This window comes from Odocoileus virginianus, chromosome 20 (genome assembly GCF_023699985.2).
Source record: "Odocoileus virginianus isolate 20LAN1187 ecotype Illinois chromosome 20, Ovbor_1.2, whole genome shotgun sequence".
NCBI classification, from domain to species: domain Eukaryota; kingdom Metazoa; phylum Chordata; class Mammalia; order Artiodactyla; family Cervidae; genus Odocoileus; species Odocoileus virginianus.
The window spans coordinates 6,594,874-6,621,866 of NC_069693.1; the positions used below are offsets into that span (position 1 = coordinate 6,594,874).

The following is a 26,993-nucleotide window of genomic DNA, read 5'->3' on the forward strand; positions in this document are numbered from 1 at the left end:
ATGGCGGCCTCCCAGCTGGCAGCACTGGAAGGGACGGAGCCAGGGCCCGGGGGACGGCCCCCGACTGAGGCCAGCCCCGGCCTCCTGTACTCCGAGGGCCAGCGACTAGCGCTGGAGGCTCTGCTGGGCGAGGGAGCGGAGGCATTCGAGGCCTGCGTGCGGCGCGAGGGCCTCCGGCCCTTCCTGGGCAGAGAGGAGCTCCGGGGCCTGGTGGCAGCAGCTGAGGACTGGACAGCCGCGAAGCCTGAGCCCGGCGGGGCAGGAGAGGGAGCCGACGCCGCCCACAGGGTCTCGGGCAGCCTGACCTACTGGCCGGGACAGTCAGAGGAGGCTGCGCCTGTGCTGCGCCTGGGCTGGCCGGAGGACTCAGCCTGGAAAGGGATCACCCGGGCCCAGCTGTACACCCAGCCGCCTGGTGAGGGCCAGCCGTCCCTCAAGGAGCTGGTGCACCAGGAGATTCGGGCCGCCCACAAGGTGGGAGCCTCAGGGGGTCCCTTGCCCACACTCGGCCACCCTCACGTGTCGGCCCCTAGACGTGGGTGTGAGGGCACATCCCTTGGGACCCCGGCATTCTGGACCATGCGTGTCCACACTTGCCAGGATCCAGGCATCCACCCGGCCCTGAGCTCACCCTTACCCTCTTAGATCCGAGGGTTCCCACTCTTTCCCCAAGACCTGGGTGCCTCAGGCATCCATGCCTCTTGGACCTAAGTATGACTGCACATCTCAGTCACCTACTCCACCCCACGCCCACCTCCAGGGTGGATGTCTGTGCTTAGTCGCTCAGTCATGTCCGACTCTTTGTGACCCCATGGACTGTAGCCCGCCAGGCTCCTCTGTCTTTGGGGATTCTTGTCCAGGCAAAAATACTGGAGTGGCTTGCCACTTATTCCTCTAGGGGATCTTCCCAACCCAAGGATTGAACCCAGACCTCCCACACCGCAGGTGGATTCTTTACCCTCTGAGCCGCCCGGGAAGCCCCTATCCTCCTTTAGGGGGCCCCAAATCAATCTGAGCAAGCTCCAGGAGTTGGTGATGGACAGAGAAGCCTGGCGTGCTGTAGACCACGGGGTTGCTAAGAGTCAGATACGCCTGAGCAACTGAACTGAAAATGTCTGCCCTGCAGCCCCTTGGACGGCCCATTCTTTAACAACACTTTTTATGTCTCTACTCCCACGCTAAGTGTTTTTCTATGGGTTAACCCACCTAATCCCAAGGAGGGTCCTGTGAGGTTGAGGCCTTAATCCCCATTGAGGAGATGGGGAGAGTGAGGCACGGCAGGTTGTCCCTTGCCTTTTAAGTGGCCGAGTGGGGCTTTGAACCAAGGCCCTCTGGCCAGTGACTCAGGGTTCAACACCACCACCTTTTCCTGCCTGCCAGCTCCAGGCTCCTCAGCATCTCCCCGTCCCCAGAGCTCGCCTTGGTGGCCTGGCAGGTTATCCCACCCAAGGACCAGGTGTGCGGCTGCCCCCAGTGAAGGGGCTCCAGCCCACTGAGCCCTGGAGCCTGGCAGCCATGTAGCATCAAAGCCCATGGGGCACTGCTGCAGACGTGTGATCTATGATGACAGTTTTCCAGCACTTAGAGGTGGGGGGCCTCCAGAAAGGCTGTTTGCTTCTCATTCACACATCGTTGTGGTTCAGTTGCTCGGTCTTGTCTGACTCTGCGACCCCATGGACTGCGGCACGCCAGGCTCCTCTGTCCTCCACTATCTCCTGGGGTTTGCTCAGACTCATGTCCCTTGAGTCAGTTCACACATAGGCACTGAATGAACAGTAGTATGTGTCTCGGGGTCTCCCCCTCAGCTTCCCTGAACGTCCCACGGAGTCTGGACCCTTAAACGCCCCAGAGGACCTCACCCGCGGAATGTGCCCCCAAGCCCAGGCTCCACCCACAGCCCCTCTCCCCACCCCTCAGCTGGTGGCCGTGGTCATGGACATCTTCACCGACCCAGACCTGCTTTTGGACCTGGTGGAGGCTGCCACGCGCCGCTGGGTGCCCGTCTACCTGCTCCTGGACCGTCAGCAGCTGCCTGCCTTTCTGACGCTGGCCCAGCAGCTGGGGGTCAACCCCTGGTCCACTGAGGTAGGGGCCGGGTGGCTGGAGGGTGAGACCCCAATCCCCTGGCACTGGGGGGGAAGCGGGGTTGGGCAGACACTTCCAGGGAGTCCTGGGTCATCAAGGTGGATGCTGGCTGAGAGGGTCCCCTGAGGTCTGATGCCCATGGTGTCGCGGTGGGGCTGCTGGAGTGAGCCTTCCCATGGACTCTCCGCAGGAGATCCCTGGGGAGGCTGGGACAGACCCTGCCATGGGCCACCCAGGTAGGAGCAGCCTGGAGGGAGGGCACCGGGTGGAGGTCAGGGGGGAGGGGAGGGTCGGCCTGAGCAAGGGCGTGCCCTCCTGCCGCAGAACCTAGACATCCGAGTCGTGCGGGGCTGCAGTTTCCAGAGCCGCTGGCGTCGGCAGGTGAGCGGCAACGTGCGGGAAAAGTTCGTGCTGCTGGATGGCGAGCGGGTCATCTCAGGATCCTACAGGTGCGGTGCCCCCGACCCCACACTGCCCGGCCTCCGGTCCCCAGCTGCCCCTCAGCCAGCAGTGGGGCATGCCCTTCCCCCAGACTCTCTTTTCTCCCGGGTAAGATGGGTCTGTACCCACCCCTGCCCGGGGGAGGAGGGGTCCTGTGGCAGAACAGGCTGGCACTGAACCTCCCACCGGGCAGGGTTGTGGCCTGGGGGTAAGTCTTCATCTCTTTGGCCCCTGCACTTCATCATCTGGGAAACTGCTCTCCCAGTGTGTGGGAGCTCCCATGCCAGGGGGACCCAGACTGGAGTCCAAGCTCTGCTTTGGGTGGCTGTCTCCACCTCTTTGAGTGTCTGTTTCCCAGGTGGCGCAGTAGTAATGAACCCGCCCGCCCATGCAGGAGTCATAAGAGACGTGGGTTCCATCCCTGGGTCGGGGTGATCCCCAGGAGGAGGGCATGGCAACCCACTCCAGTGTTCTCGTCTGGAGAATCCCATGGACAGAGGAACCTAGCGGGCTACACTCCATAGGGTCATACAGAGTTGGACATGACTGAAGCTACTTAGCACGCACGCAAGGACGCCAAAGTCAGAGCTGGTGTACAAATGGCCTGGTCCTCAGAGCATTCTCCTGTCCCTCCTCTTCTCTCCCCGGGGCCCAACTGACCCTGGAACCTGGCTCCGTGATTCTTAGCTCTGGGACACTGGGATGGCACCTCCCCTTACTCTGAACCTCAGTTTTCCCATCTGCAAAGTGTGAAAATAGCAACGTTTACTTCCTGGGAACAGCATGGCGCAGGGCACGGGGACTCCGAGCCAGATGGCCTGGGGTCAAACCCTAGCTGGAAGTTACTGGCTGCATGACTTTGTGCAACTGACTCCCCCTCTCTGTGCCCCAGTTTCTCCCTCTAGACAATGGGATGGTCCGATTAGCGTGTCTAGAGCAAGGTTTCTCAATTCAGGTACTGCTCGTGTTTGGGGCTGGATGATTCTGTATTGCGGGGGAGGTTTCTAGGGCTGAATGGCCCCCTACCCAGGGGATATTGGTAGCATCCAGCTTCCCCAGTTATGACAACCCAAACCATCTCCAGACATTGCCAGGTGCCCCCCGCCAGGGGCAGAAGTGCCCAGTTGATTACCTTTGCCCTGGCCTGGTGGCTTTCAACTGTGAGCAGACCCCAGAGTCACCTGGGTGACTTGATAAATAAAACCCATATTTCTGGGCCCCACCCCTATTCAGCCAGCCTGGACTGGGGTCCGAGAATTGACATTTCTAGCAAGTTCCTGGTTAGTGCTGATGTTGCTGGTCCGGGGACCACCCTGTGAGAACTGCTAGCATCAAGACTGGGATGTTGGGTTGTTTTTTTTTTGGGGGGGGCTGCGCATCGCAGCTGGCTGGATCCCAGCTCCTCAACCAGGGGGTTGAACCCGGGGACCCGGGCAGTGAAAGTGCAGAGTCCTAACCACAGGACCGCCAGGGAATTCCCAAGACTGGGAGGTTTTGGAAGATAATCTTTCTTCTCAGCTTCACTTGGGGATTCCGTAAGATAATCATACCTGGCACGGAACATAACATGTGCTGCATCAACGTCAGCTGTCATTTATTATTATTTGATTTTTTTGTTTTTGTTTTTTACCATATTTCATCGACTCTAAGGTGCCACCAAAGGAAAGAGACATCCTGATCCCAATCTGAAAAAATAACGCGTCTTAGAACCAATGAAATACAGTAGTGCAGTCCAACCCATCGGACATGGCTCCCCCATCACTAAATTGGAGGGCCTGGGGCTGCTTCCAGAGCACCGGGCTTCTCCGGTGGGCAGCCCTAGAATGGATGAGGCCAGGGCCACGAGAGGTTGTCCAGGGCCTCTGGCCATTTAATGGGGGAAGGGGATGGAGGTGGGGGGCAGGGGGAGCAACGCAGCCGGGAGACCAGCCCCGGGCCCTGCCCTCCAGGTTGGTCACGGCGCGTGTCGGAGCAGCAGCAGCACACCCAGTACCAGGCTGGCAGCGGCCCCCGCCAAGCGGCCGGACGTGGGGTCAGGGGCCCCGTTACACATGTGGCCAGTGCAGCAGTTGGTGGTGAGGCTGTAGGTGACGCCCATGTAGTTGATGGGCTCCTCGTGGCCACACGAGGTGGCATGCATGCAGCCTTTATTGATGATGGGGCCGACGCCGGGGGCCACCCCGTGGCCTGTGAAGCAGTCCTCGTCGTCGCCACAGCGCATGCTGGTGCCGGGACAGCTCGTAGAGTCGGTCAGCTCACAGAAGACACAGTCCTTGACGCCCGCTGCGCCGGGGGCCAGAACCATCACCAGAAGCAGCAGCCAGCCGAGGACCATGGTGGCCTGGCGGCAGTGACGGTGCCCCAGCCAGGCCGTGGGCTTCCCGGGCCTCCCGGAACTGCTGAACGACACGCCTCGTGCCCTTGGGACTTCTGATCTCCCAGGCCCAGCAACCGGCGTGTCCTCAGTTCCCAACGCTCAGCGTCCTTCTCCGAAGCTCCGTTGTGACCACTGCTCTTGAATCCTCGGGTCTCAGAAACTCCCCCCGGGGACGGAGATGAGCCAGCGACCGCTGCCCGACAGGAGTCTCTGTGGAGCGGAATGGGGGTGACTTCACAGATGCGCCCCCCTCCCCAGGGTTCCCACTGGCCGCTCCGGGGCTGAGGTCATAGGTGGGGGAGGGGTGTCAGAATCCAAGGGGGCAGGTTGGCCCGCCGACCTGCCAGGGAGCGAGGATGCTGACACCCCACGACGTAAGGATGCTTGGACCGGCGTTCGTCATCCCAGCCTCGAAGTGGTCCTCTCTGCCGGGTGCTGCTACGGTGCCCGCCGAGATGCAAGATGATGTGGACCAGTGCAAGCCTGGTTTTGCAATGGGCAAACCGAAGCTCAGGGAGGGAAAGTTCCCCTGAACCAGGAGGAGAGCCCAGGTTCATGTAATTCCAAAGAGAGCATTTACTGAGCACCTTCGGTGTACCAGCATGTGTGCTTGATTCTCTAAATCACAACCAGTGTGATCACAGGGATAGTGAGGGCACAGTTCACCATGGCTTGCAGACTTTAATTTTTTTTAACTCTTCTAAAGTATTTATTTACTTACTTTAATTGAAATATAATTGGGGGATATATATATATATTTTGGCCATGCCATGCAGTATGTGGGATCTAGTTCCCTGACCACTTATTGAACCCAGGTCCTGTGCATTGGAAGCTCGGAGTTTCTTTTTCTTTTTAATTTCAGTATTAGGCTGCACTGGGTCTTAGTTGCATGCAGTATCTTTTACAGCATGTGGGATCTAGTTCGAACCCAGGTCCCCCTGCGCTGGGAGTGCAGAGTCTTAGCCACTAGACCACTGGGGAAGTCTCGACTCCCAGTCTTATAATGCTGGGCCCTGGGCAGGGGGCCCGACACATATTTTCTGATTCTAATCTTCCTGTGTTTTAGTTCCATGTGACAGATCAGCAAACAGAGGCAGGGAGCAGGTACACCCAGAGCCTGGTACACAGCAAGCAGTTAATAAGTGGCAGTCATAATAGGAAGCAATTGAGCCTTCAAAGTGTCCCAGAGGGTGTCAGAATACCGTCTCTTTCCAGAGGCAGAAACTGAGGCATCCCTCTGTGGGAACGGGGCAGAGCCCAGGTTTAAACTCCAGTCTGATTCCAGGTGATCATTTAAGTATGTTAGCTCATGCCTTCCCATCAACCCTCTGGGGTGGATACCTGGTTGCCCCCACTTTACAGAGGGGCATGTTGAGGCCAGAGGGATTGCAGGACTTGGTTGAGGTCACACAGCCTTTCCATGAGACCAGGTTGGGGGCGGGTGATGGGAGCCAGGCCAGGCTTCTGAGGCTGCCTGGAGATCCTGACCTCCCCTCCACCCTCTGTGCCCCCCAGCTTCACGTGGAGTGACTCCCGCCTGCACCGTGGCCTGGTGACCCTGCTGACCGGTGAAATCGCCGATGCCTTCAGCCGAGAGTTCCGGACGCTGTATGCAGCCTCCTGGCCGCTCCCGCCCGCGCCCACCCTGGGTCACTTTGTTAGATCCTTGGGGAGGCTGCAGCTGGCTCACAGCCCACACCGCGTGGCCCATCGCTGCTCCGTGGCCCCCCTGTCACCGCCACCACCGCCCGATGGCTCACTGACCCAACGCCTGTCCGCCTGCCAAGTCTTCGAGGGGGACAGGCAGGAGACCCCGGCCGCGCCAGGGCCGGCTCTGAGCGACATCCTGAGGAGCGTGCAGCGCACCCGGATCCCCAGCGGCCCCCCAACCCGGCCCAGCCGCTCCCTCTGGGACCTGAGTCGCCTGTCCCAGCTGTCGGGCTCTAGTGATGGAGAAAACGAGGTGAGACTGGGTGGCGGGCCTAGAAGAGGATGGAGGCCTGTGAGGGCCCCTGCGAGGTGCCTGGTCCGGGGGGCGGGGGAAGCAAAACGGCTCCCCTGCCTTCCTAATGGCATGGTCCACTTCTGGTATCCCTACTGTGTGCTGGGCAGAGACCCCGAGAGCCTCCTTCTCGGACCCTCGGGGCTCTCATCAGGGACATGGGCTGAGCTACTGTCCCCTTCCTCAGTTTGCTTGGGAGGAGGAGTCAGTGTGGTGGAATGAAATAGAATAATCACCATTGTTACAATAAAGTCCCCAGATGGAATTTATTTTGATTTCCTGACCTCCTCCTCCCATGACAGTGAGGCGATACTCCTGTTAATGCTCAGTTGTATGGATGGAAAAGCTGAGGCACAGAGGGGTTGAGTTTCACTTGCCCAAGGTCAAAGCAACGATCTTTTCTCAGGCACCTTGCCATGTGCCAGGCCCCATGCCAAGCGCTTTCTCAGAGTTGATTAAATGTAACCTCTGCCACAAACCATTTGAATCTGCCTGCAATGCAGGAGACCCGGGTTCCATCCCTGGATTGGAAAGATCCCCTGGAGAAGGGCATGGCAACACTCCAGTATTCTTGCCTGGAGAATTCCACGGACAGAGGAGCCTGGAGGGCTACAGTCCGCGGGGTCGCAAAGAGTCGGACATGACTGAGCGACTAGTACTTTCGCTTTCACCTTGAACTGCCACAACCATTGAGGTGGATGTGATTACAGCTCTCCATGCACCCATTGCACAGGTGGGGAAACCAAGGCACCAGGGAGGAACTGGATCTCAGCCCTGGTTGCTTCCCAGGTGGAACATTTAAATGCTCTCTGCTAACTGGCTTTCTGGATTCGAGTGTGCTGGGTGTGTTGGGGAGGGGGCTAGAGGAGGTCAGGGGGGTCTCCCCTCCTTACTCCCAGCTGCTTAGACACTTGGCAGAGCCTGCCCCTGTTCTCTGGGGAAACCCTGGATGGTGCCTCAGTGTCCTCAGCTGTGACGTGGGCTGCAAGCAGGAGCCACGTGGCAGAAACCAGTGGTTTCTCCCCAGATGCAGGCAGACCTGTGCCCCCTCTGGGCCTCAGTTTCCCCATATGCTAAGTGGGAGCTTGAGGCCTCTCCGGAGAGAAATGAATGTCCCTGGAATCACCTCCCTCGGTCCCGATCAAGAGAAGAGGGGATGGGCAGGGGCAAGGTCCTCGTCTCTGCCCGGTCCTGAGCCGCCCTCACCTGGCATCACCTCCCTTGGCAAATATTTGCTTCCCCCACACAGCTGCCTGCTGCTTCCTGTTCCTCTCCTCACTGCAAAGCTGCACATGGGGACGCAACTCCGCACCCCCCTCTGTAGGTCTGGGGGTCCCCAGCCTCCCCATTCACTTCCCTCCTGGTTCTGGAGACACAAAGGCCTTCTCACCTCCCCTCGAAGTTTCACACCCACCATCCCTCCACTCTCATCTCCCTGCAGCCCACCTCCCCCTTCCTCCCCTCCATCCTCTCCCCGCCACCACCGCATGCTCTCTCTCTCTCCCCAGGCTCTGGGACCCCCAAGAACCACCTCTCACCTCCCTGTCTTTCCCTCCACAGCTCAAGAAGTCCTGGGGCTCCAAGGACACACCAGCCAAGGCCCTGATGAGGCAACGGGGTGCTGGAGGGGCCCCTGGCGGGGAGGCAGACGCCAATCCGCTGGCCTGGTCCCAGCCCCGGGGCGGCCCCCTGCCCCTCACCCCCGGCCGCCGCCTCCGCTATCTGTCCCCGACCCGGAGGAGATTTGCTGAAGATGCTGCCTCCAAACTGTCGGAACCCAGAGGCATCCGGCAGCCAGACGGGGCCACCCAGCCAGGACTCAGGGGGCAGCCCTGACCGGAGCCAAAGCCAAATGGCCCTGGCCCTGACCCAGGACGGTCAGACAACGGTCACTTAGAGCCCCCCGCCTCACTGTTGTACCTGGGACAAAGCTTGTGGCGTTGGTGTCTGGGAGGTGCCAAGGATTTCCCCCCCATTTGTTCTAGATTGCAGGCAAGCCCAGTGCCCGCTCTGGACCTCAGTGTCACAGCCTAGAAAATGGGCAAGAGGCCTCCACTAGCCGGGGTCCTAACAGCACACCTCCTGTTCCCGCCGGGCCAGAACTTCTCTGAGGAGACGCCTGGCTGAGTGGTCCCCATGTTGGAATTGTGCGGGGGTGAAGATGGGGAGTCTAGGGACTGAGGGGAGGCTTCCTGAACCCGCCGCGCTCAGGAGCTGTGGGGAAAACCATGCTTGGCCTCGGAGAGGAGAGGAGCGTCCAGGGGGAGCCGAGCTGAATCCCGAGGGGCTGGAAATGTCTGAAGACACACCTGCTGGGGAACAGGCCCGGGCCAGCGGAGGGGAAGCCAGCAGGGGCCGAGTCTGTTTCGTGGGGGTTAAGGGACGGATTGTGAGGGCTGCCCTTTACCTCTGCTCAGAATAAAGCTGCTTTATGCCAGAAACGTGCGTTTCCGCAGCTTCACGGGAGGAGTTCAGACCTGGCTCCTTCCTCCCTCAGACCCGGGAGTCCTGGCCCCCATCACCCTCCCTCCCCAGGATCCCGGGGTCGGGGTCGCAGCACCCCGGCCAGGAGGGAGTCAGGTGCCCAGCGCTGGCCTCCCTGCCTCCCTCTCTGCCTCTGGGAGAGGCTTCTAGAGCCCCGACCCCACAGGGGGACCCCTCCCTCCCCTAGGCCCTGGGCGAGCCCTGGGGGCCCCACCCCAGCCTCCGAGGCTCTCGACGGCCCCCCGCCCCGCCCGCCGGCGGCACATCCCCTCCGCGGCGCATCCAGTAGCCCGCACAGGAGAGACACGCTTTTATTCTTAGGGTCACGAGTGGGGTGCCTCGGAGGCCTGATCTGGGTTGGGGCTCGGGTCGGGGTCCGGACTGGCGTCCTCGGGGTCCACGTCCCAGGGGAAGGTCGGCAGCCCCCGCATCTGCTCGCGGTAGAGGCGGTCGAAGGCTTCACTCTGCGCCACGGTGAAGTGGTTCTTCCAGTCACCGCAGACCCCTGGAGGGGAGGGGAGGGAAGGCGGAGCTGAGGCGCATCCAGAGCGTCGTCCCCGCCCCCAAGACGCCAGCACCCTCTTTCCCACCTCCTGGCCTTTGCTAGAAGCACTGTCCTTCCCCCCACCCCCCATATCTGCATTTTGCTGATGGCTGACACGTTGTCACTGGCCACCAGTCGCCTGGCCAGACCCCTGGGCACCATTCTTGCTCCTCCCCGTCGGGCCCCCTTTGCCGTGCTCACCTCTCCAGCAGACCTCTCCCCTTCCCCCACCAAGCTCATAAATCTCTACCCAGAGCATCCGCCTCCGCATCTAGCATCCTGCCCCGGCTTTGTATCACCTCCTCTTCCACCTGTCCTTCCCTCCCTGGCTAGAACAGGGCTTCCTCGCTCCAGTGCGCCTACCGCGGCGTCCGCTGCCTCCAGTACTGCTCTGACACTGGGAGCCAGTGCCTTCCCTGCGCTTCTGGGCACCACGGATCGCGCTGACGCTTTGCCTCCCACTGCCACTGAGCAGGTGAGGGTGTGACTGCCAGCTCGATGTGCCCCTAGGCAAACACTTGGATCCCTCAAGTTGCTTTTTTTTAAATTTATCTTAAAAAAATTATTTAATTATTTTTACTTTTTTTTTTTGGTTTGGCCATACTGTGCAGAATATGAGATCTTAGTTCCCAGGCCAGGGGTTGAACCTGCACTCCCTGCAGCGGAAGTGCAGAATCTTAACCACTGGACCAGAAGGGAAATGCGCCCTCAAATTTCTCATCTCATGGGATAACTAGGGGCACCAGCTGTTACCTGGAATCCTGGGGCCAAAGTCATTTGGGTCACAGTGTTTTGAATTTTCGCGAATGCATACACCACATGTTACATGACACCCTTAGTGAGGTTTTGGGGGGGAGCTCCCTGTGATGGGCTGACCTCCCTGTGATGGGCTGACTAGTGGCACCCCCACCAAGATGTCTGTGACCTGACCCTTAGAACCTATGTACATGTGACTTGACATGGCAAAAGTGACTTTACAGATGTGATTAAGTTAAAGATGTTAACATTCAGTGGCAAACATTCTTATAAGAGGGGCTTCCCAGGTGGCCCTAGCGGTAAAGAACCCATTTGCCAATGCAGGAGGTGTAAGAGACGCGGGTTCAGTCCCTGGGTTGGGAAGATCCCCTGGTCCAGCATTGTCGCCTGGAGACTCCCAAGGACAGAGGAGCCTAGCCGGCTACAGTCCACGGAATTGCAGACTCATCACGACTGTAGCAACTTAGCACACACTCACTCATCATTATAAGAGGGTGCGGGAGGGTCAGAGTCAGAGAGTAGAAGATGCTTTGAAGATGGAGGAAGGGACCATGAGCCAGGGAATGCAGGCGGGTCTGGAAGCTGTGAAGGCAGGGAACTCATTCTCCCCTAGAGCCTCCATAAAGAACATGGTTCTGACACTTTAACTTTAGCTCCGTGAGGCTGATTTTGGACTTCTGATATCCAGAACAATAAGGCAATGAATGTGTGTGTGTGTTTTCTTTATTATTATTATTATTTTGGCTGCACTGCACTATTTGGAAGACCTCAGTTTCCCCACTCTTGGGCTACGGGGTGCAAAGTGCTGAGTCCTAACCACTGGACCACCAGGAATTTCCCTGAATGTGTGCTGTTTTAAGCCCCTATATGTGTGGTATTTGGTTCCAACAGGAATAGGAAACTAATACACTCCCACCCTCAGCGTGGCATCCAACACTTGACTATTTCTGGGGTGAACGTTAACCCTTAAGAAGGGTTCACGGAGAAGACTCCAGCCTCCGAGCGTTCAGAGCCACTCTGGCAATGCCTTCCAGCGTTTAGCATCAGTTGTATGCCAAGCTCCGTGCTAACAGACCCAGAGAGGTTAAGTAACTCGCCCATGACACACAGCCAGGCAGTGGCCTCATGGGGCTTGGAACCCCAGAGTCCCCTCACCTTTCCGGAGGAAGGCACCATGGCGCTGGTCCAGCAGGCTGTGGGGCAGCAGGGAGAAGTTGGACATGGTGTTGGCCTTCATGGCGTTGAAGGCCGAGTGTGCCACGACGGACTCCAGCGCCTCCTCGCCCAGCGGCCGGCCCAGGAACTGGCAGATGCACTTTACGGAGCTACGGAGATCCTGGGGGGCAGAGGAGGCGTCAGCGGACGTACCCAGAATCTGGATGCCTGAGTCCCCTCCCAGACCTGGAATCTGGCAGGGGTGGGGGGGGGGCGGCTAGCGGAATTCTGCCTCTTTGCCTCAGCTTCCCCACCTCCAGGTGGAGGGGTTGGGCTGTGGCTCCTGGGGTTTCCTGCGGTGTGAGCTCTTGGAGGGTTCTGTGGGGGGAGGGGAAGGATGGGGCTGGGTTGGAGATCACAGCGGGAGGCAGGGGTCGGTCCAGCATCTCTTGCAGAGTCAACTCTCCTTCAGATTCAGAATTGGTCTGTGCCCAACCCCGCCCGGCTGCAGGTCCCAGGAGAGCCCCACCATTCACCCAGGGTCAAACTCCTGGCCGGTCCTCACCTCCCCTTCCTCCCTACCTGCTCCCCCGCTTGCCCCCGTCAGTCATCAGCCCCTGACCCTCCTGCTTCAGCTCTCTGCCACCTCCCCTCCTGTGTGTCCCCACAGCCCCTAGCCCTGGCCCGGCTTCATTCTGTCCCTGTGAACCCTCACCCCAGCCTCCACCCTGGCCTTTTCCCCAGCCTCCTTGCCTCCAGTTTCCCACACCCAGAGCTGACCCAGTTCCTCCCCTCCTCCCAGACCTCCTGTGACTCCCCAGCACCCCAATCCCCAGGCCTGGCTTTTTTTTTTTTTTTTAATATTTATTTATTTAGCTGCACCAGGTCTTAGTTGGGGCAAGTGGGATCTAGTTCCCTGACCAGGGATTGAACTCAGGCCCCCTGCATTGGGAGCATGGAGTCTTAGCCACTGGACCATCAGGGACGTCCCCCTCCAGGTCTGGCTTTCAGGTCAGGCATGGTCTGGTCTTTCATCTCCTTCCCAGCACAGTCTTCCCTGTGGGCTTTGGCATGGGGCTGTCACAAATGCCCTGCGCCACCCTTCTCTGCCTGGAAAACTTACCCCTCCAGATGCCACCCAAACATCACCTCCCACATGACTGATGGTTCAAATCACTGTGGATTAAGCACCTACTGTGTACCCATCTCTGGTCCAAGACTCTCAGGTATATTTGTCCCAGTCCTCCAAATAGCTTGGCAGAGAGGTGTCATTACCCCCATCGGTAAATGGAGGCTCAGAGAGGGAAAGAGACTTGTCTAGGGTCACACAGCCAACAAGGAGGTCAGAGCTGAGTCCCCAAAGTTCATGACCCTCCCGTCTATCTCCCTGCCTTCCCTGACACACAGCGCCTGGCATAAGCAGCCTTGTGGTCAGCTCCACCGACCCCACGGCCCTGATTTTCCAGGTCATTCTTGGTTTCATAAGCTTTTATCCTCTTGAACCGCTGATGTGTCCCAGAAATTCTAACATGTTGGCTGTTCCTCACACCCAGGGGCAGCCCAGAAGCTCTGTCAGGCCATGTGGCCCAGTTTTTGGATCAGAGAACAAAGCCGGATGGAAAAGACAGGGGAGGAGTGATGCCAAAGTCTTTTCTGGATCTTTCTATCGAAAGAGATTTACCAGAGTGGAAAATATAATAAAATAAACCCATTGGATTCACAGTGAAGAGCTGTGTGCCTCGGGCAAGTTCTCAGCTCTCTTGAGGCTATACTGCCTCAGTTTGCTCCTCCGTAAAATGGGGGCAATAATCATATTGGGGTCAGCCATTTAAATATACCATCTTCTGGACTTCCCTGGTGGCACAGTGGTTAAGAATCCACCTGCCAGTGCAGAGGACATGGATTCGATCCCCGATCTGGGAAGATTCCACATGCCTTGGAGCGCCTACAGAGTCCACGTGCCGCAACCACTGAAGCTTGGGTTCCTAGAGCCTGCGCTCTGCAACAAGAGAAGCCCGTGCTCTGCAACGAAGCAGAGCCCCCACTCGCCACCAGTTGAGAAAGGTCACACACAGCAACAAGGGCCCGGAGCAACCAAAATAGAAAATAAAATAAATATACCATTTCCTGCAATTTAAGAGGCTGAAACCTCTGCTGATATGGTTTGATTAGCCAGACAGGCCCTTGCTCAGAACCCAATCACTCTTACCTTGCACACTATACTAACACTTTGCTGGTCCTTGTCAGATGGTTACAAGACGCCAATGCCAGGGATGCGGTTCTCACAGCAACCCTTGAGCCAGCATTTTCCACCCATTTTTAAAAAGATGAGACCTCTGAGGTTCTGAGGGATTTTAAAGAGGCTTTCAACAGCTTTTTGAACACCGAAATCCAGGCTCTTTCTGCCGTACAGTGTCGACAGAAACCAGGACACAAAAAACATATGAAACACACACATGGGATAAGAATGTGTCTGGGGCCATGGGTGAAGGAATGTTGGAAACCTCTTAGGATCCTAGTCTCTGAGAATAGAGCTCTGTTAAGAATATAGAACAGGGGACTTCCCTGGCGGTCCAGTGGTTAAGACTATCCTTCCAATGCAGGGGGTTTGTGTTCAATCCCTGATTAGGGAACTAAGAGCCCACATGCCTTGAGGTGCCACAAAAATTTTTTTTTTAATTTAAAAAGGAACATGGAACAGTTGGACACCTTCACTGTGGATTTGGTCCAACTAGAAGCCCAGCATCCTCCTTGCAGCCAGGCAAAGACATAGACATCCTTCATGGCCCCTTCTTCCAGGCAGCCTTCCCTGACTGCCCCAGCCAGAAGGCCTTTCTGTCCCAGGTGCCTGCCCCAGGGACATTCCACAGGGTCCAGCCAGGCTCTCTGCCTCCAAAGACCATTTTCTTCCACTGCTTCCCTCTGCCTTTCATGTCACAGTCATCACAACCATCACTTCTTGAGGGTCAGGGTTCTGTAGCATCTCACTTAACCTATAACCGCCCTCGCTTACAGCCCACCTGTGGCTCCCACCTACTCAGAAAAAAGCCCAAGTCCTCACTCTGGGCCCCCACCCCCTCTCAGCTCTGGCCTCCTGGCTCTCTTTGGAACACTTCAAGCAGACTCTCACCTCAGGGCCTTTGCACTGGCATATTCCCTTTGCCTGAGACACATTTTCCCCAGGGAGCTCCACCCTTCTGAAAATCGCGCCCATGTGCACTAGGGATGCTCTGCTCCCCGCTTGCCTTTTCTCCTTAGCTCTGTGCCTTCTGGGAAGCGGAGCTGGCAGGTGGGCGGGCATGAGCCGGGGAGGAGGGAGGCGGGGAGCGGGCTGAGATGGGGGAGGGGGAGGGGGAGGGGGGAGGGGAGCGGGCTGAGGTGGGGGAGGGGATCACCTGCTGCATCTCCTCATAAGTGATAAACAGGAAGTTCTCTTTGCCCTTCATCCGAATCCAGCCCTTAATGTGGTCGAACCAGGAGCCGAAAGGCACTGCGAGCAGAGAGACAGGAGGGTGAGGGACGACGAGGAGCTGGGCCAGCCCCTCTGGGGCTCGGAGGAGCCCAACCAACTCCCCATGGCCCCAGGCTTGGCCCCTCAGAGCTGGAGGCCTCCCTCCAGGCCTCCCCCGCTACCTCCCCTATCCCATCTCTCCCCACTTCCTTCTTGGCCCTCCTCTGTCCCTCCTCCCATCTGGGCCTCCTCGGGGCTCACCAACCCCGCCGCCCCAGTCCTCACCTTCGCCTTTGAGGAAGTTCTCCAGGAACTGGTCAGGCGTGCCGGGGTCCTTCAACTGCCTGGCGATCTTGGAGTAGTGATAGAGCGAGACCACCACGTCCCGGGGGTTCCGGCCCATGTAGATCACCTGCGTGGGGGTGGGGGGAAGAGGGGAGAGGGTGTCAACCCCTGAGGTTTCCTGCCCTCCAGCCCTCTCTCTTCAGATCTCTGCAGCAGGACAGACTCAGGGTAGACTTCTGGAGGGACTTCCCAGCTAATCGGGGTTCAGATCAGTTTGCCTTGGTCCACAGCGGGGGAGGGCACCCTCCAGCCACACGCTGGGAAAAGAGTGGGACTGTTTCGATAGCATGTGGAGGGGCAGTTTGGCTTCAAGAAATAAAGAGTAAAGGAGACAGGCATGCGGGGCAGGTGGTGGAGATCATGGTGAGGGGCGATGACCAAGAGAGAAAGGCAGCCACCCTGCTTCCGATTCCCATGGCCGAGGCCCCAGCCTCCCAGCCTCCACACGGCCCCAGAGGCTCTTTCTACACCCACACCTGACTGTGTCCTCCTCGGCCCTCCGCCCCAAGGCGGAGTCCCAGCTCCTGGGCCCGGCATTCAAGGTCCTGATGACCTGGTTCCAATCTTTGCCAGCTTGATGTTCTGCTCCTAGCCTTACTCCAGCCCTATCAGATATGTCCTCTCTAGAGACCAAGGTTACCCACGCAGGTGGTCAGTCACACCTACATGGCCAACCTCCAACAAAAACCCTGGATGGGCCAGCTGACCGTCAAGGGGACAGCGTCTACGCCGAGCAAGTCGAAGATGAATGCCAGAGGACTTGGATCTCAGCTAGAGGACAGTATTCCAGTTACTGAGCTGTCAGCAAGTGGACCTTTTGAAAGTCATGATCTTCTTTGAAAACATTTCTCTTGTGTGAAAAATGAACTTCTGCCCAGTCATCCTCTTGAATTATCAGAAAAAAATTACCAGCTCAGCCAAGATAAGATGAACTTCTCCACACCGAGAAACATCCGGGGTCTTTTTGCACCACTAAAACTGCAGGTGAAATTCAAGGCAGTGCAGCAGCATCTTCCATTTCTTCCAAGCTCAAACCTTTCACTGGATATTTTGAGGGGGAACGATGAGACTACTGGATTTGAAGATATTCTTAATGACCCATCACAAAGTGAGCTAATGGGAGAACTACATTTGATGGTTGAGTATCAACTTGGCTTACTATAATGCTGTGTGCTGTTCATGGAAGTAGAGGGGCTGCATCTTGTTTATAGTTGTCTTTTTCTTATAATTTGATGTGCACAACATTAAAAGTACTGACACATGAGAATTGTTGCCTAAATACCTGTGATCATTTGAAATTATTTGGGTCATTGCTTTATGTGATAATTGAGAGTACTCAAGGGAATTGGTTTTAAAACTTATTTATATGAAAGCAACAGCTTTCTAGGTCTTTAAAAAAATGTTACTAATTAATAGTATAAAACTATGCACAGGTTACAAATCAGCCTATTTTCTAGTTATTCCAGAAATTTAACTTTGAGTAGTTTTGAGCCTGCAGCTTTTATAGTAGCATCTTTCAGAATAAACATCCATAATTGATTTCAGTGGCAACATTTCAAAGTAAGGACAGACACCAGCCCAGGTTGGATGCATGAGACAAGTGCTCGGGCCTGGTGCACTGGGAAGACCCAGAGGGATCGGGTGGAGAGGGAGGTAGGAGGGGGGATTGGGATGGGGAATACATGTATATCCATGGCTGATTCATGTCAATGTATGACAAAAACCACTACAATATTGTAAAGTAATTAGCCTCCAACTAATAAAAGATAAAAATCTAAAAAAAAAAAAAAGTAAAAAAAAAACCAACAAAGTAAGGACAGAACAAGACTATTAGATTTTACCTTGTTTCAGTATAGTCCATTAATACACATAAGAATAACACTGGCTTTGTTGATACTACTTAAGAATTATAGCTATATTCTTTGATTCTTTCAGGTTTTTTGATTTTGATCTTATCTTTAAACTGAAAAACAACCAGGAGATGTCAGTTTTAAACTATAGTACTGCAGAGATTTATGTATCACAAGCTACTTAAATTTAAAAACATAGAACATTTATGGACACACACATGCTATCCATGAACAAATTCCATAATAGTCTGTTTAAAAATAAATCTTCCCTGTGGTGGTTTGTTTTTAATAAGGTATTTTTTATGAACTTAGTTTATAGAAATTAAAGATTATCTGTTTCTCAGGGGAAAAAAAAACAAAACCCTGGATGCCGAGGCTCGGGGGAGCGTCCCTGCTGGGTGACGTTCCATGCGTGTTGTCTCAATGCCTTTGTCGGAGGACCGCGCACTGTCCATACGGCTCCACTGGGACAGACCTCATCAAAGCTGGTGCCTGGTCTCTTGTGGATGCGCCCCCAGGCACCTCTTCCCTTCACCAACTTTAATTTCTATCCTTCCTCTATACTAAGTCGTTTCAGTCGTGTCTGACTTTTTGCAACCCTATGGACTGTAGCCTGCCAGGCTCCTCTGTCCGTGGGGATTCTCCAGGCAAGAATACTGGAGTGGGTTGCCATTTCCTCCTCCAGGGGATCATCCCAATCCAGGGATCGAACCTGTGTCTCTCGTGGCTCCGGCATTGCAGGCAGATTCTTTACCGCTGAGTCACCGCGGAAGCCCATCCTTTCACTGTAATAAGCTATAACTGTGATCATAACAGCTTTGCTGAGCTCTATGAGTCTTTACAGTGAATCACTGAGCCTGAAAGTGGTCTCGGGGACACCTGGATTGCAATCCCCACCACTTCTCTGCCACACTCACGTCCTTCCTTGGTGATCCCAGCAGTCTCCTGGCTTTAATTCCTCTATTTCTTTATCTTTGTCTGCCTCTGTCTCTCTGTGTGTATTTATGTACACACACATCTCGACAGGTTGCAAATAGATGTGCCCAGCACACATCACTCCTGTCAAGCCCAGCTTCATCTCTCTCACTATCCACTGGCATCCTCCACTTGGGTCACAGCAGAGCCCCCCTTCATCCCCCGAAACCTCTCCTCCCCTTCTCAGTTCATGGCAGCCCCATCCTCCCAGTTCCTTACTGAACGTGCCGAGCCCCCTGCCGTCACCCTTGACTCATGCTCCTCTCAGACGCACATCCAACCTGCCAGCAAATCTTCCTGGTTCCAGCTTCAGAATACACTCCAAACCCAGCCCTTCTATCTTGACCTCCACGGCCACCGCCCTGTCTGCCTCCACAGCCACCTTACACCTGGTCTGTCACCTTCCCCGGTGCTCGGCTTCTGCCCTCGCCCTGAGCATCTGTTCCCTGCCTTGCAGCCGGAGGGCGCCCGGGAAAACCTAAGTTGGTCCCCGTTTCTCCTCGGCTCAGGGTCCTCCCCTGGCTCCTGTCCCCATCAGACACGAGCAAACTCCCCACCAAAGCCTGTGTGGCCCTTGCACACTGTGGCCCCTGTCAAATCCCTGACCTCATCTCTACTCCGCTCCCCCTTGCTCACTTAGATCCAACCACAGTCTTCCTGCTGGACCTCAGGCCTGCCACACCCACCCCAGGGCCTTTGCACCTGCTCATGCCACTGCCTGGAACATTCTCCCACCATTCCCGACACCCCCGTGGCTCCTCCCCTCACATCTCAAGTCTTTACTCAAATGGTATTGTCTTGCTGAGGCCTCCTTTGACCCCTCCCCTATTTAGAATTGCAACCTTTACCTCTAACCCCAACCCCCGCCGTCTCCTCCTTCTCGATGTGAATTTATCATCTTGGATGTATTAACTATTTTCCTTATTTTTTAAAAAGATGCTTATATAAATTTATTTGGGATCCAGGATCTTAGTCCCCCAACCAGAGATCAAACCCATGCCTCCTGCAATGGAAGCACAGAATCCTAACCACTGGACCGCCAGGGAAGCCCCAGTATTTTCCCTATCTATTCCATCTGTTCTTGGCCTGCCCCCTTTAGAGTGTGGGCTCACAAGGCTGGTGTTCCTGCGCATGTGTTTGCTGCTGTTCTAGATCAGGACCAGGCACATCGTAGCTGCTTAATCAACATATGCTGAGCTCACCAGAGAGTTATGCTCCACCCCCTCGACCCCCCAACACACACACCCCTCCCTCCTCCTGTACCTTGGCCTTGGAGTTGAAGAAGGCCTTGGCGAAGAGCTGGATGGGGAGGTGGGAGCTCATGAGGCGGGGGCTGGGCAGGCTGGGGAGGCTGAAGGCACCTATGATGGCTTCGCACCAGGGCGACCGCTTCCAGATGGGCACTGAGTGGACCCACGAGGGGTCCCCGTCCTTTAGGATCAGGCTCAGGATCTCAATCATCCAGTTGGTCCCTGTCGGGAAAAACTGGGCAAGTTAATCAGAGGTAGCGTTTCCCTGGTGGCTCAGACGGTAGAGACTCCACCTGCAACGCAGGAGACCCAGGTTCAATCCCTGGGTCGAGAAGATCCCCTGGGGGAGGAACTGGCAACCCACTCCGGTATTCTTGCCTGTAGAATTCCATGGACAGAGGAGCCTGGCGGGCTAGAGTCCTGGGGGTCGCAAAGTGTTAGACTGAGCGACTAACACTTTCACTTCCCCCCTGCTGGCTGGATGCAGAGATGCCAGTGGAAAGTGGGGCTCCTGGGGATGGCAGAGCCATAAAGCAGGAGAAGCGAGGATGCCAGAAGCTGCATGGATAACCCCCCCTTCCCTCCATCCACTGGTTGTGTGGGTCACTGGTTGTGCAGGAGGCAAATGCCCCCACCCCCACCTCCACCCCCAGGGTGGATTCATTCCCTATGGACCAAAACTCCAAGAAGAGAATAGCAGGACAGTTAAGGGAGGAGGCCGGGTCCTGTCCAGACCACATAGTTTTCATTCTTGAAATCAGGAGACCTGCCCAGCCACACTTGCGCAGAAAGGATCCTTGGAGTTCAAAGGGGAATGATGCCAAGAGATGTTCTACCCAGACCCCTTCCGGTAAAATTCATCTTGGCTAAGAGTTGCATGTAGACACATGGGAAGATCCTGAGATATACCAAATACAGACTGTGAACCAGGCAAATAAAAATGACTGGCCAGAGGAAACCCGCAAGATGCCCCATAAAAGTAATTCAAACTGCCACAAAGGTGCAACTCAGTGACTCTCCCCCTGAGTTGGCCTGCATAGCTTTTTCTCTTAATAAATAACTTGATTCGCATCATGACTCTCCTCTTGGTGGAAATTCTTTTCTGCAAAGCCAGAGGACCAGGGCCCTTGTCATTGCCCACTGGTCTAGTGGCTGGGATCTGGTGCTCTGGGATCTGGTGCTCTCACCGCCTCGACCCAGCCACTCTCTGGCTGGGAACCCAAGCTGTTGCAGGCCGAGGCCACCTGAGATCAGTTAGAATTTACAGGGATGAGAAATAAATTTCTTTTCTTTTTTTTTTCTTGCCTCACCCACTCTTGTGGAATCTTTGTTCCCTGACCAGGCGTTGAGACCAGGACCCAGACAATGAAGGCATGGAATCCTAACCACTGGGCTGTCAGGGAATTCCCGAGAAATAAATTTCTATTGGGGCAGCTTCATGAGATTCTGAAGCACTCCACTAATATACAGAGGAAGCTGGAACTGAATTCAGGAGGCTGGACTGAAAATCTCTGCACTTTTCACCGCCCCTTCTTGGGAATAAGCCCTGGATTTCTTTGGTGGTGGTTTAGTCACTTAGTCGTGTCGGATGCTTGCAACCCCATGGACTGTAGCCCGCCAGGCTCCTCTGAGCGTGGGATTTGCCAGGTGAGAATACTGGAGTGGGTTGCCATTTCCTTCTTCAGGGGATCGTCCTGATGCAGGGATTGAACCCAGGCCTCCTGCATTGCAGGCGGATTCTTAACCAACTGAGCCATAGCTCCACAAACATCAGGCAGCAGGAAGGGGATCTCATTCATGACCCGGTTCACAAGTCTGGGTCCCAGGAGACTGGCGGCAGGTCAGATGAGAAATAACAATAATATGAACGGTCACTTGGCCTTAGTATTACATTGTCCTGGATTCTAACAACTACCCTGTGCCAATTCCCAGTGTATTGTCTCTCAGCTCCGAACCCATTCCTGGTTCCCTGTTCCTGGACGTTGGAGCTGGAGAGTATGATCAGATCTCGTTGGCCACCTGCCGCAATGTGACGCTTGGTCAGTAGAGGGCGCTGGAGGAACCCTGCAGAAGGATGTGGTTTCTCTTCCTGCTTCTCCTGAGCTTTTTCCAGAAGGCTTTTTTTTTTTTTTTAATATTTATTTATTCAGTTGAGCTGGGTCTTCCTTGTGGTGTGAGGGCTTCTCACTGAGATGGCTTCTCTTGTTGCAGAGCAGGGGCTCTAGGCACGTGGGCTTCAGTAGTTGTGGCCCACGGGTTTGGTTGCTCCCTGGCAGGTGTGATCTTCCTGGACCAGGGATCGAACCCGTGTCCCATGCACTGGCAGACGGATTCCTAACCACTGTACTACCAGGGAAGTCCCCCAGATGGCTCTTGTGATGGACAGAGGCCAGCAGCGCAATGCGCAGAAAGATGCAGCAGTGTGTATAAAGTTTACACGGTGTATAAACACACAAGATGGGAAACCAGGAAATGCGAATCAATAAGGAACTAGTTAAACAAGTTAAACAAGGATTCTTGTATATCCAATGTTATGAAATACTATGGAACTGTAAAAACAACCCAACAAAAACCCAGGAAGCTCTTTCTTACGGTTCTAAGATGGGAGGATGTCAAAATACAGGGGAAAAGAAGGTAAAGCCATAAAAAAAAAAAAAAATGAAGAATGATGTGTATCATTTGTTAACTTTTGTGGGAAAAAAGTAACAAAAAATGTACATTTTTGCTTGCACATAAAATTCTGAAAAGATACACAGGGTCTGTTAGTGACTTGGGAGGAGAGAAATCTTTTGTACCTCTTTAATTTTGAACTATGAACACATGACTTTCTAGGAGAAATTAAGATATTTTAAGCTTTAAAAAATATCTAGAATAACTAGACATCATATACAAAGAACCTTGATCTTGACCTCATACTATATGTAAAAATTATCTTAAAATGAATCTTAGACTTTAGTGTAAAATCTAAAACTGTAAAACCTCTAGAAGACAAAAAAGTCATCTTTATGACCTTGGTTTAGGAAAAGTTTCCTTAGCTATGACATCAAAAGTCTGATCCATTAAAGAACAAATTGACAACAGGAGCTCATCAAAATTTAAACTTCTGCTCTGAGAAGACACTGAAGAGGAAATGAAAAAACAAGCCACAGACTTGGAGAAAATGCCTGCAAAAATCGTATCTGATAAAGGATGTATATACTCAGATTACATAAAGAGCTCTCAAAACTCAATAGTTAGAAAAGCAACCAGACAATTAAAAAGAGTAAAAAAAAAAAAAATCTGAGCAGACACACTGCTGAAAAAGGTATATAAGGGTGGACTTCCTGGGTGGTCCAGTGGTTAAGAAGCCACGTGCCAATGCAGGGGACACAAGTTCGATCCCTGGTCTGGGAAGGTCCCACGTGCCTCAGAGCAGCTAAGCCCACTCACCACTATTACTCAGCCCTGGTTCCACAACTAATGAAGCCTGCGTGCTCTAGGGCCACGAGCCAAAGTCTCTCAGCTTGTATGCCACTCCTATTGAAGCCTGAGCACCCTAGAACCCACACGCCACAACTAGTGAGCTCAAGTGTCGCAGCTACTGAAGCCCACGGACCTGGAGCCTGTGCTCTGCAAGAAGAGGAGCCACTGCAATGAGATGCCTGAACACCATAACGAAGAGTAGCTTTCACTTGCTGCAATTAGAGAAAGCCTGCACAAAAAGCAAGGAAGACCCAGTGCTGCCAAAAAAAAAAAAAAAAAAGATATATGATGGCTTGTAAGCCTCTGGAAAAATGCTCAGCTTCACTAGCCAGCAAAGACATGCAAATACAAGCCACAGTGAAATACTAGAGCACATCTGTTAGAATGATTTTGCAGGGGCTTTCCTGGTGGTCCAGAGGTTAAGACTCCCTGCTTCCACTGCAGGTAGCATGGGATCTGTCCCTGGTTGGGGAACTAGGATCCCACATTCGCTGTGGTGTGACCAAAAAAATTAAAAAAAAAAAAATGGCTTAAAAAAAAACCCTGACAATATCAAGTGTTGACAAGGAAGCAGAGCATCTGGGCCCACCGATCTTGCAGGTGAGAATGCAAGAGGGTAAACCAAGTTACCCAAAAGTACAAGATGGTTTCCACTTTGGAACCAGTTTGGCAGTTTCTCAAGTTAAGCATATGTACTTCCATAAACTCAACAATTCCACCGCTAAGTATTTACCCAAGATAAGTGGAGAAATATTTCCATGCAGAGACCTGTATGAAATGAATTTTGGCAGTTGTGTTCGTCATACTCAACCCAACCTGGAAACAACCCAGGTGCCCTTCAGCAGATGAATGTATAAAACCACCATGGTCTGTCCATTTTCTGGAGTACTCCCCAGCAATAAAAAGGACAACAACTTGGATGAATCTAAAATGCATTACCTGGGGGAGGTGTAGGAAGGAGAGGGTGGGACAAACAGAGAGAGTAGCATGGAAACATATGCACTAACATATGTAAAACAGAGAGCCAGTGGGATTTGCTGTCTGATTCAGGGAACTCAACCCGGGGCTCTGTGACCACCTAGAGGGGTGGGATGGGGTGGGAGGTGGGAGAGAGACTCAAGAGGGACGGGACATACACACACCTATGTCTGACCCATGCTGATGTATGGCAGAAGCCAACACAATATTGTAATTATCCTTCAATTAAAAATAAATTAAGAAAAAATAAAATACGTTACTCTGAGTGAAAGACGTCAGTCTCAAAAGTTGCATAGAGTATGACTCCATGTATATGACATTTGGGGAAAGGCAAAACTGTAGGGGCAGCAAACAGATGACTGATTGCTGGGGGATGGGGTGAGGAAAGAGCTGATCACAAAAGGGTGTGAAGGGATTTTTGAGGGCAGCGAAAGCACCGAGGCCATAACTACTCAGGGCACCAGGAAAGTCCCTGAACTAGTCTACATCTCAATTGTAGTGTTTCCTGTGTATGTCTATCAAAATTCATAGAACTCTAAGAGAAATGAAAACATGTCCATAGACAGATTTGTATTTCAGTGTTCCTACAAGCGTTATTAAGAGTCAAAGAGTGAAAACAACCCAACTGACTATTTATTAACTGATAAATGAATGAGCAGAACATAGTATACCCAATAGTGTACTCCTTCAGAAAAGACTCCACCAGCAGCGCAGAAGACGCGGGTTTGATCCCTGGGTTGGGAAGATCGCTGGGGCAGGAAATGGCAACGCATTCCAGTATCCTTGCCTGGAGAACCCCATGGACAGGGAAACCTGGCGGGCTACAGTCCATAGTGTCGCTAAGAGTCAACTAAGTGACTGAGCATACAGGCAGCACACTCATATCACGAACTATTATTCTGCTACAAAAAGGAATGAAGCACTGACAACGATGTGTATCAGCCTCAGAAACATGCTGGAACTTCCCCAGTGACTCAGCGGTAAAGAGTCTGCCAATGCAGGAGACGTAGGTTCGTTGCCTAGTCCGGGAAGATCCCACGTGCTTTAGCAACTAAGCCCAAAGTGCATCACAACTACTGAGCCTGGGCACTAGAGCCTGCAACCCACAACTCCTGAGCCCACGTGCCGCAGCGACGGAAGCCTGTGCAACCCAGAGCCCCGGCTCCACAGCAAGAGAGGCCACCGTAATGAGAAGCCCGGGCACTGCAACGGGAGAAAGCCCATGCACCCACGAAGACTCAGCATAGCCAAAAATAAAAAATAAATAAATAAAATTATTTTTAAAAAGTAGGCTAAAAGCCAGACACAAAAGACCAGCTATTGTACTATTCTATTTACAGGAAATGTCCAGAATGGGCAAAATCAGAGTAAGAAAGCAGAATAATGGTGCCTAAGCCTTGGGGGTGAGGGTGTGGGGCTTGGGAGGTGATGGCTAATGGGTACAGGGTTTCTTATTGAAAGTGAAGTGAATGTGTGAATCCTTCAATCATGTCTGACTCTTTGCAACCCCATGGACTGTGGCCCGCCAGGCTCCGCTGCCCATGAAATTCTCCAGGCTGGAGTGGGTAGCCATTCTCTTCTTCAGGGGATCTTCCTGACCCAGTGATTGAACTCCAGTCTCCTGCATCACAGGCGGATTCTTTACTATCTGAGCCACCAGGGAAGCCCTGTAAGTAATGGAAATGTTCTAAAACTGACTACAGTGATGGTTTGCACAACTCTGTGAATGTACTACAACCATAGAACTGTGTACACTTTCCAACGGCTGAATTTGGAAGTATACAAAGTGTATGGTACGTGAATTATTCTTTTAAGCGTTACCCAAAAAATCCTCATAGAACTCTATGTTGAAAAGGGTGAATATAATATTTTGAAATTCTTCAAAAATATTTTGAAAAAAAAAATCTTTGTTCAGAGCTGTGTCTCTGCACATGGCAGACAATTCATTTCAGTAACCAAATGGAGGAAATTAAGATCTTTCCTTCCTCCCTGTCTTCCTCCCTTCCTTTCACAAATATTTATTGAAGGCGTTTCAGACACCGTTTTAAAAGAACACAGTCATGATCAAGACAAACCAAAATATCAACCCTCGTGGAGCCAGGTTCTAGTGAGGAAGACGGTGACTAAATCAACCAGTGAAAATATACTACAGCAGCTGGCAGGGAAGAAAAGTATGAGGCGAGTTCAAGGATGGAGAAGCTGTTTTAGCCAGGAAGGTCTCAAAGAGCCCGCCTAGGGGCCGGAAGAGAGAGAGGCGCCCAGGGATCCGGGGACGGGTGCCCCCTGGCGGAGGAACCGGCCATTGCAAAGCCTTGGCTCTGAACAGACCAAACGGGTCCCCGTCCCCACCGCCCCTCCCGCGTTCTTCTCCCCGTTGTCCTCGGTGTGACCCTCTCACCCTCGGCCCCACACTCACCCAGCACTCTCCCTAGTGCCCCCCGTCCCGGCCCGGCCCGGCAGGTACCTGACTTGGGGTAGGTGACGATGAAGATGTCATCGTCCTGAACTTCGGCGTTCTCTACCATGCTGATGCTCTCAGGTGAGTAGAGGCCCACGGGGAAGAGGATGCCTTTGTACCTGAAGTATTCGCCTGGCAAATTCTGGCTGTAGGAAGGTAGGGGAGACAGCGTGAGGACTGGAGACGAGGCAAGGACAGAGGTCACCCTGGGAGACCCGGCCTTTTTTAATTTAATTAATTTTTTTTTTTGGCCGTGCCGCGTCATGCCGGATCTCAGTTTCTCGACCAGTGATAGAACCCACGCCTCCCAGTGGAAGCACGAAGTCTTAACCACTGGACCGCCAGGGAAGACCCAGGGGACCTGCGTTGGAGCGTCCTTC

General features: G+C 53.9%; 3 protein-coding genes and 1 pseudogene across 5 annotated transcripts in view; 2 read left to right on the forward strand and 2 right to left on the reverse strand.

Annotated features, from left to right (window-relative positions):
* Positions 1–9,346, forward strand: FAM83E (family with sequence similarity 83 member E). Of its 3 annotated transcripts, XM_020888433.2 has the most exons (5): positions 1–474; positions 1,918–2,085; positions 2,410–2,534; positions 6,419–6,866; positions 8,466–9,346. In XM_020888433.2, exons 1-5 carry the CDS (start codon positions 1–3, stop codon positions 8,739–8,741), a joined length of 1,491 nt encoding a protein of 496 aa, XP_020744092.2. In that variant the 3' UTR covers positions 8,742–9,346. The 3 variants fall into 3 exon arrangements, 1 of the variants encoding a protein (XP_020744092.2); XR_011482040.1 differs by lacking the exons at positions 1–474; positions 1,918–2,085; positions 2,410–2,534; positions 8,466–9,346 and adding an exon at positions 5,216–5,335 and having other exon boundaries at positions 6,419–6,505; XR_011482039.1 differs by lacking the exons at positions 1–474; positions 1,918–2,085; positions 2,410–2,534; positions 8,466–9,346 and adding an exon at positions 5,216–5,454 and having other exon boundaries at positions 6,419–6,496.
* SPACA4 (sperm acrosome associated 4) lies at positions 4,090–5,175 on the reverse strand. The gene has a single exon (XM_020888446.2). It carries the CDS (start codon positions 4,859–4,861, stop codon positions 4,481–4,483), a length of 381 nt encoding a protein of 126 aa, XP_020744105.2. The 5' UTR covers positions 4,862–5,175; the 3' UTR covers positions 4,090–4,480.
* A 338-nt stretch (positions 9,347–9,684) lies between the features above and the next one.
* Positions 9,685–26,993, reverse strand: part of SULT2B1 (sulfotransferase family 2B member 1) — a 36,868-nt gene continuing 19,559 nt past the window's right edge. The window contains exons 2-7 of the mRNA XM_020888149.2: positions 26,620–26,759; positions 19,729–19,937; positions 15,581–15,707; positions 15,240–15,334; positions 11,845–12,025; positions 9,685–9,894 (exon numbers count right to left, since the gene is read on the reverse strand). Of these exons, the coding sequence (XP_020743808.2) occupies positions 9,713–9,894; positions 11,845–12,025; positions 15,240–15,334; positions 15,581–15,707; positions 19,729–19,937; positions 26,620–26,759 (934 nt within the window). The 3' untranslated portion in view covers positions 9,685–9,712. The remainder of the gene's footprint in view (positions 9,895–11,844; positions 12,026–15,239; positions 15,335–15,580; positions 15,708–19,728; positions 19,938–26,619; positions 26,760–26,993) is intronic.
* On the forward strand, positions 16,292–16,919 carry LOC139029813 (proteasome maturation protein pseudogene; annotated as a pseudogene).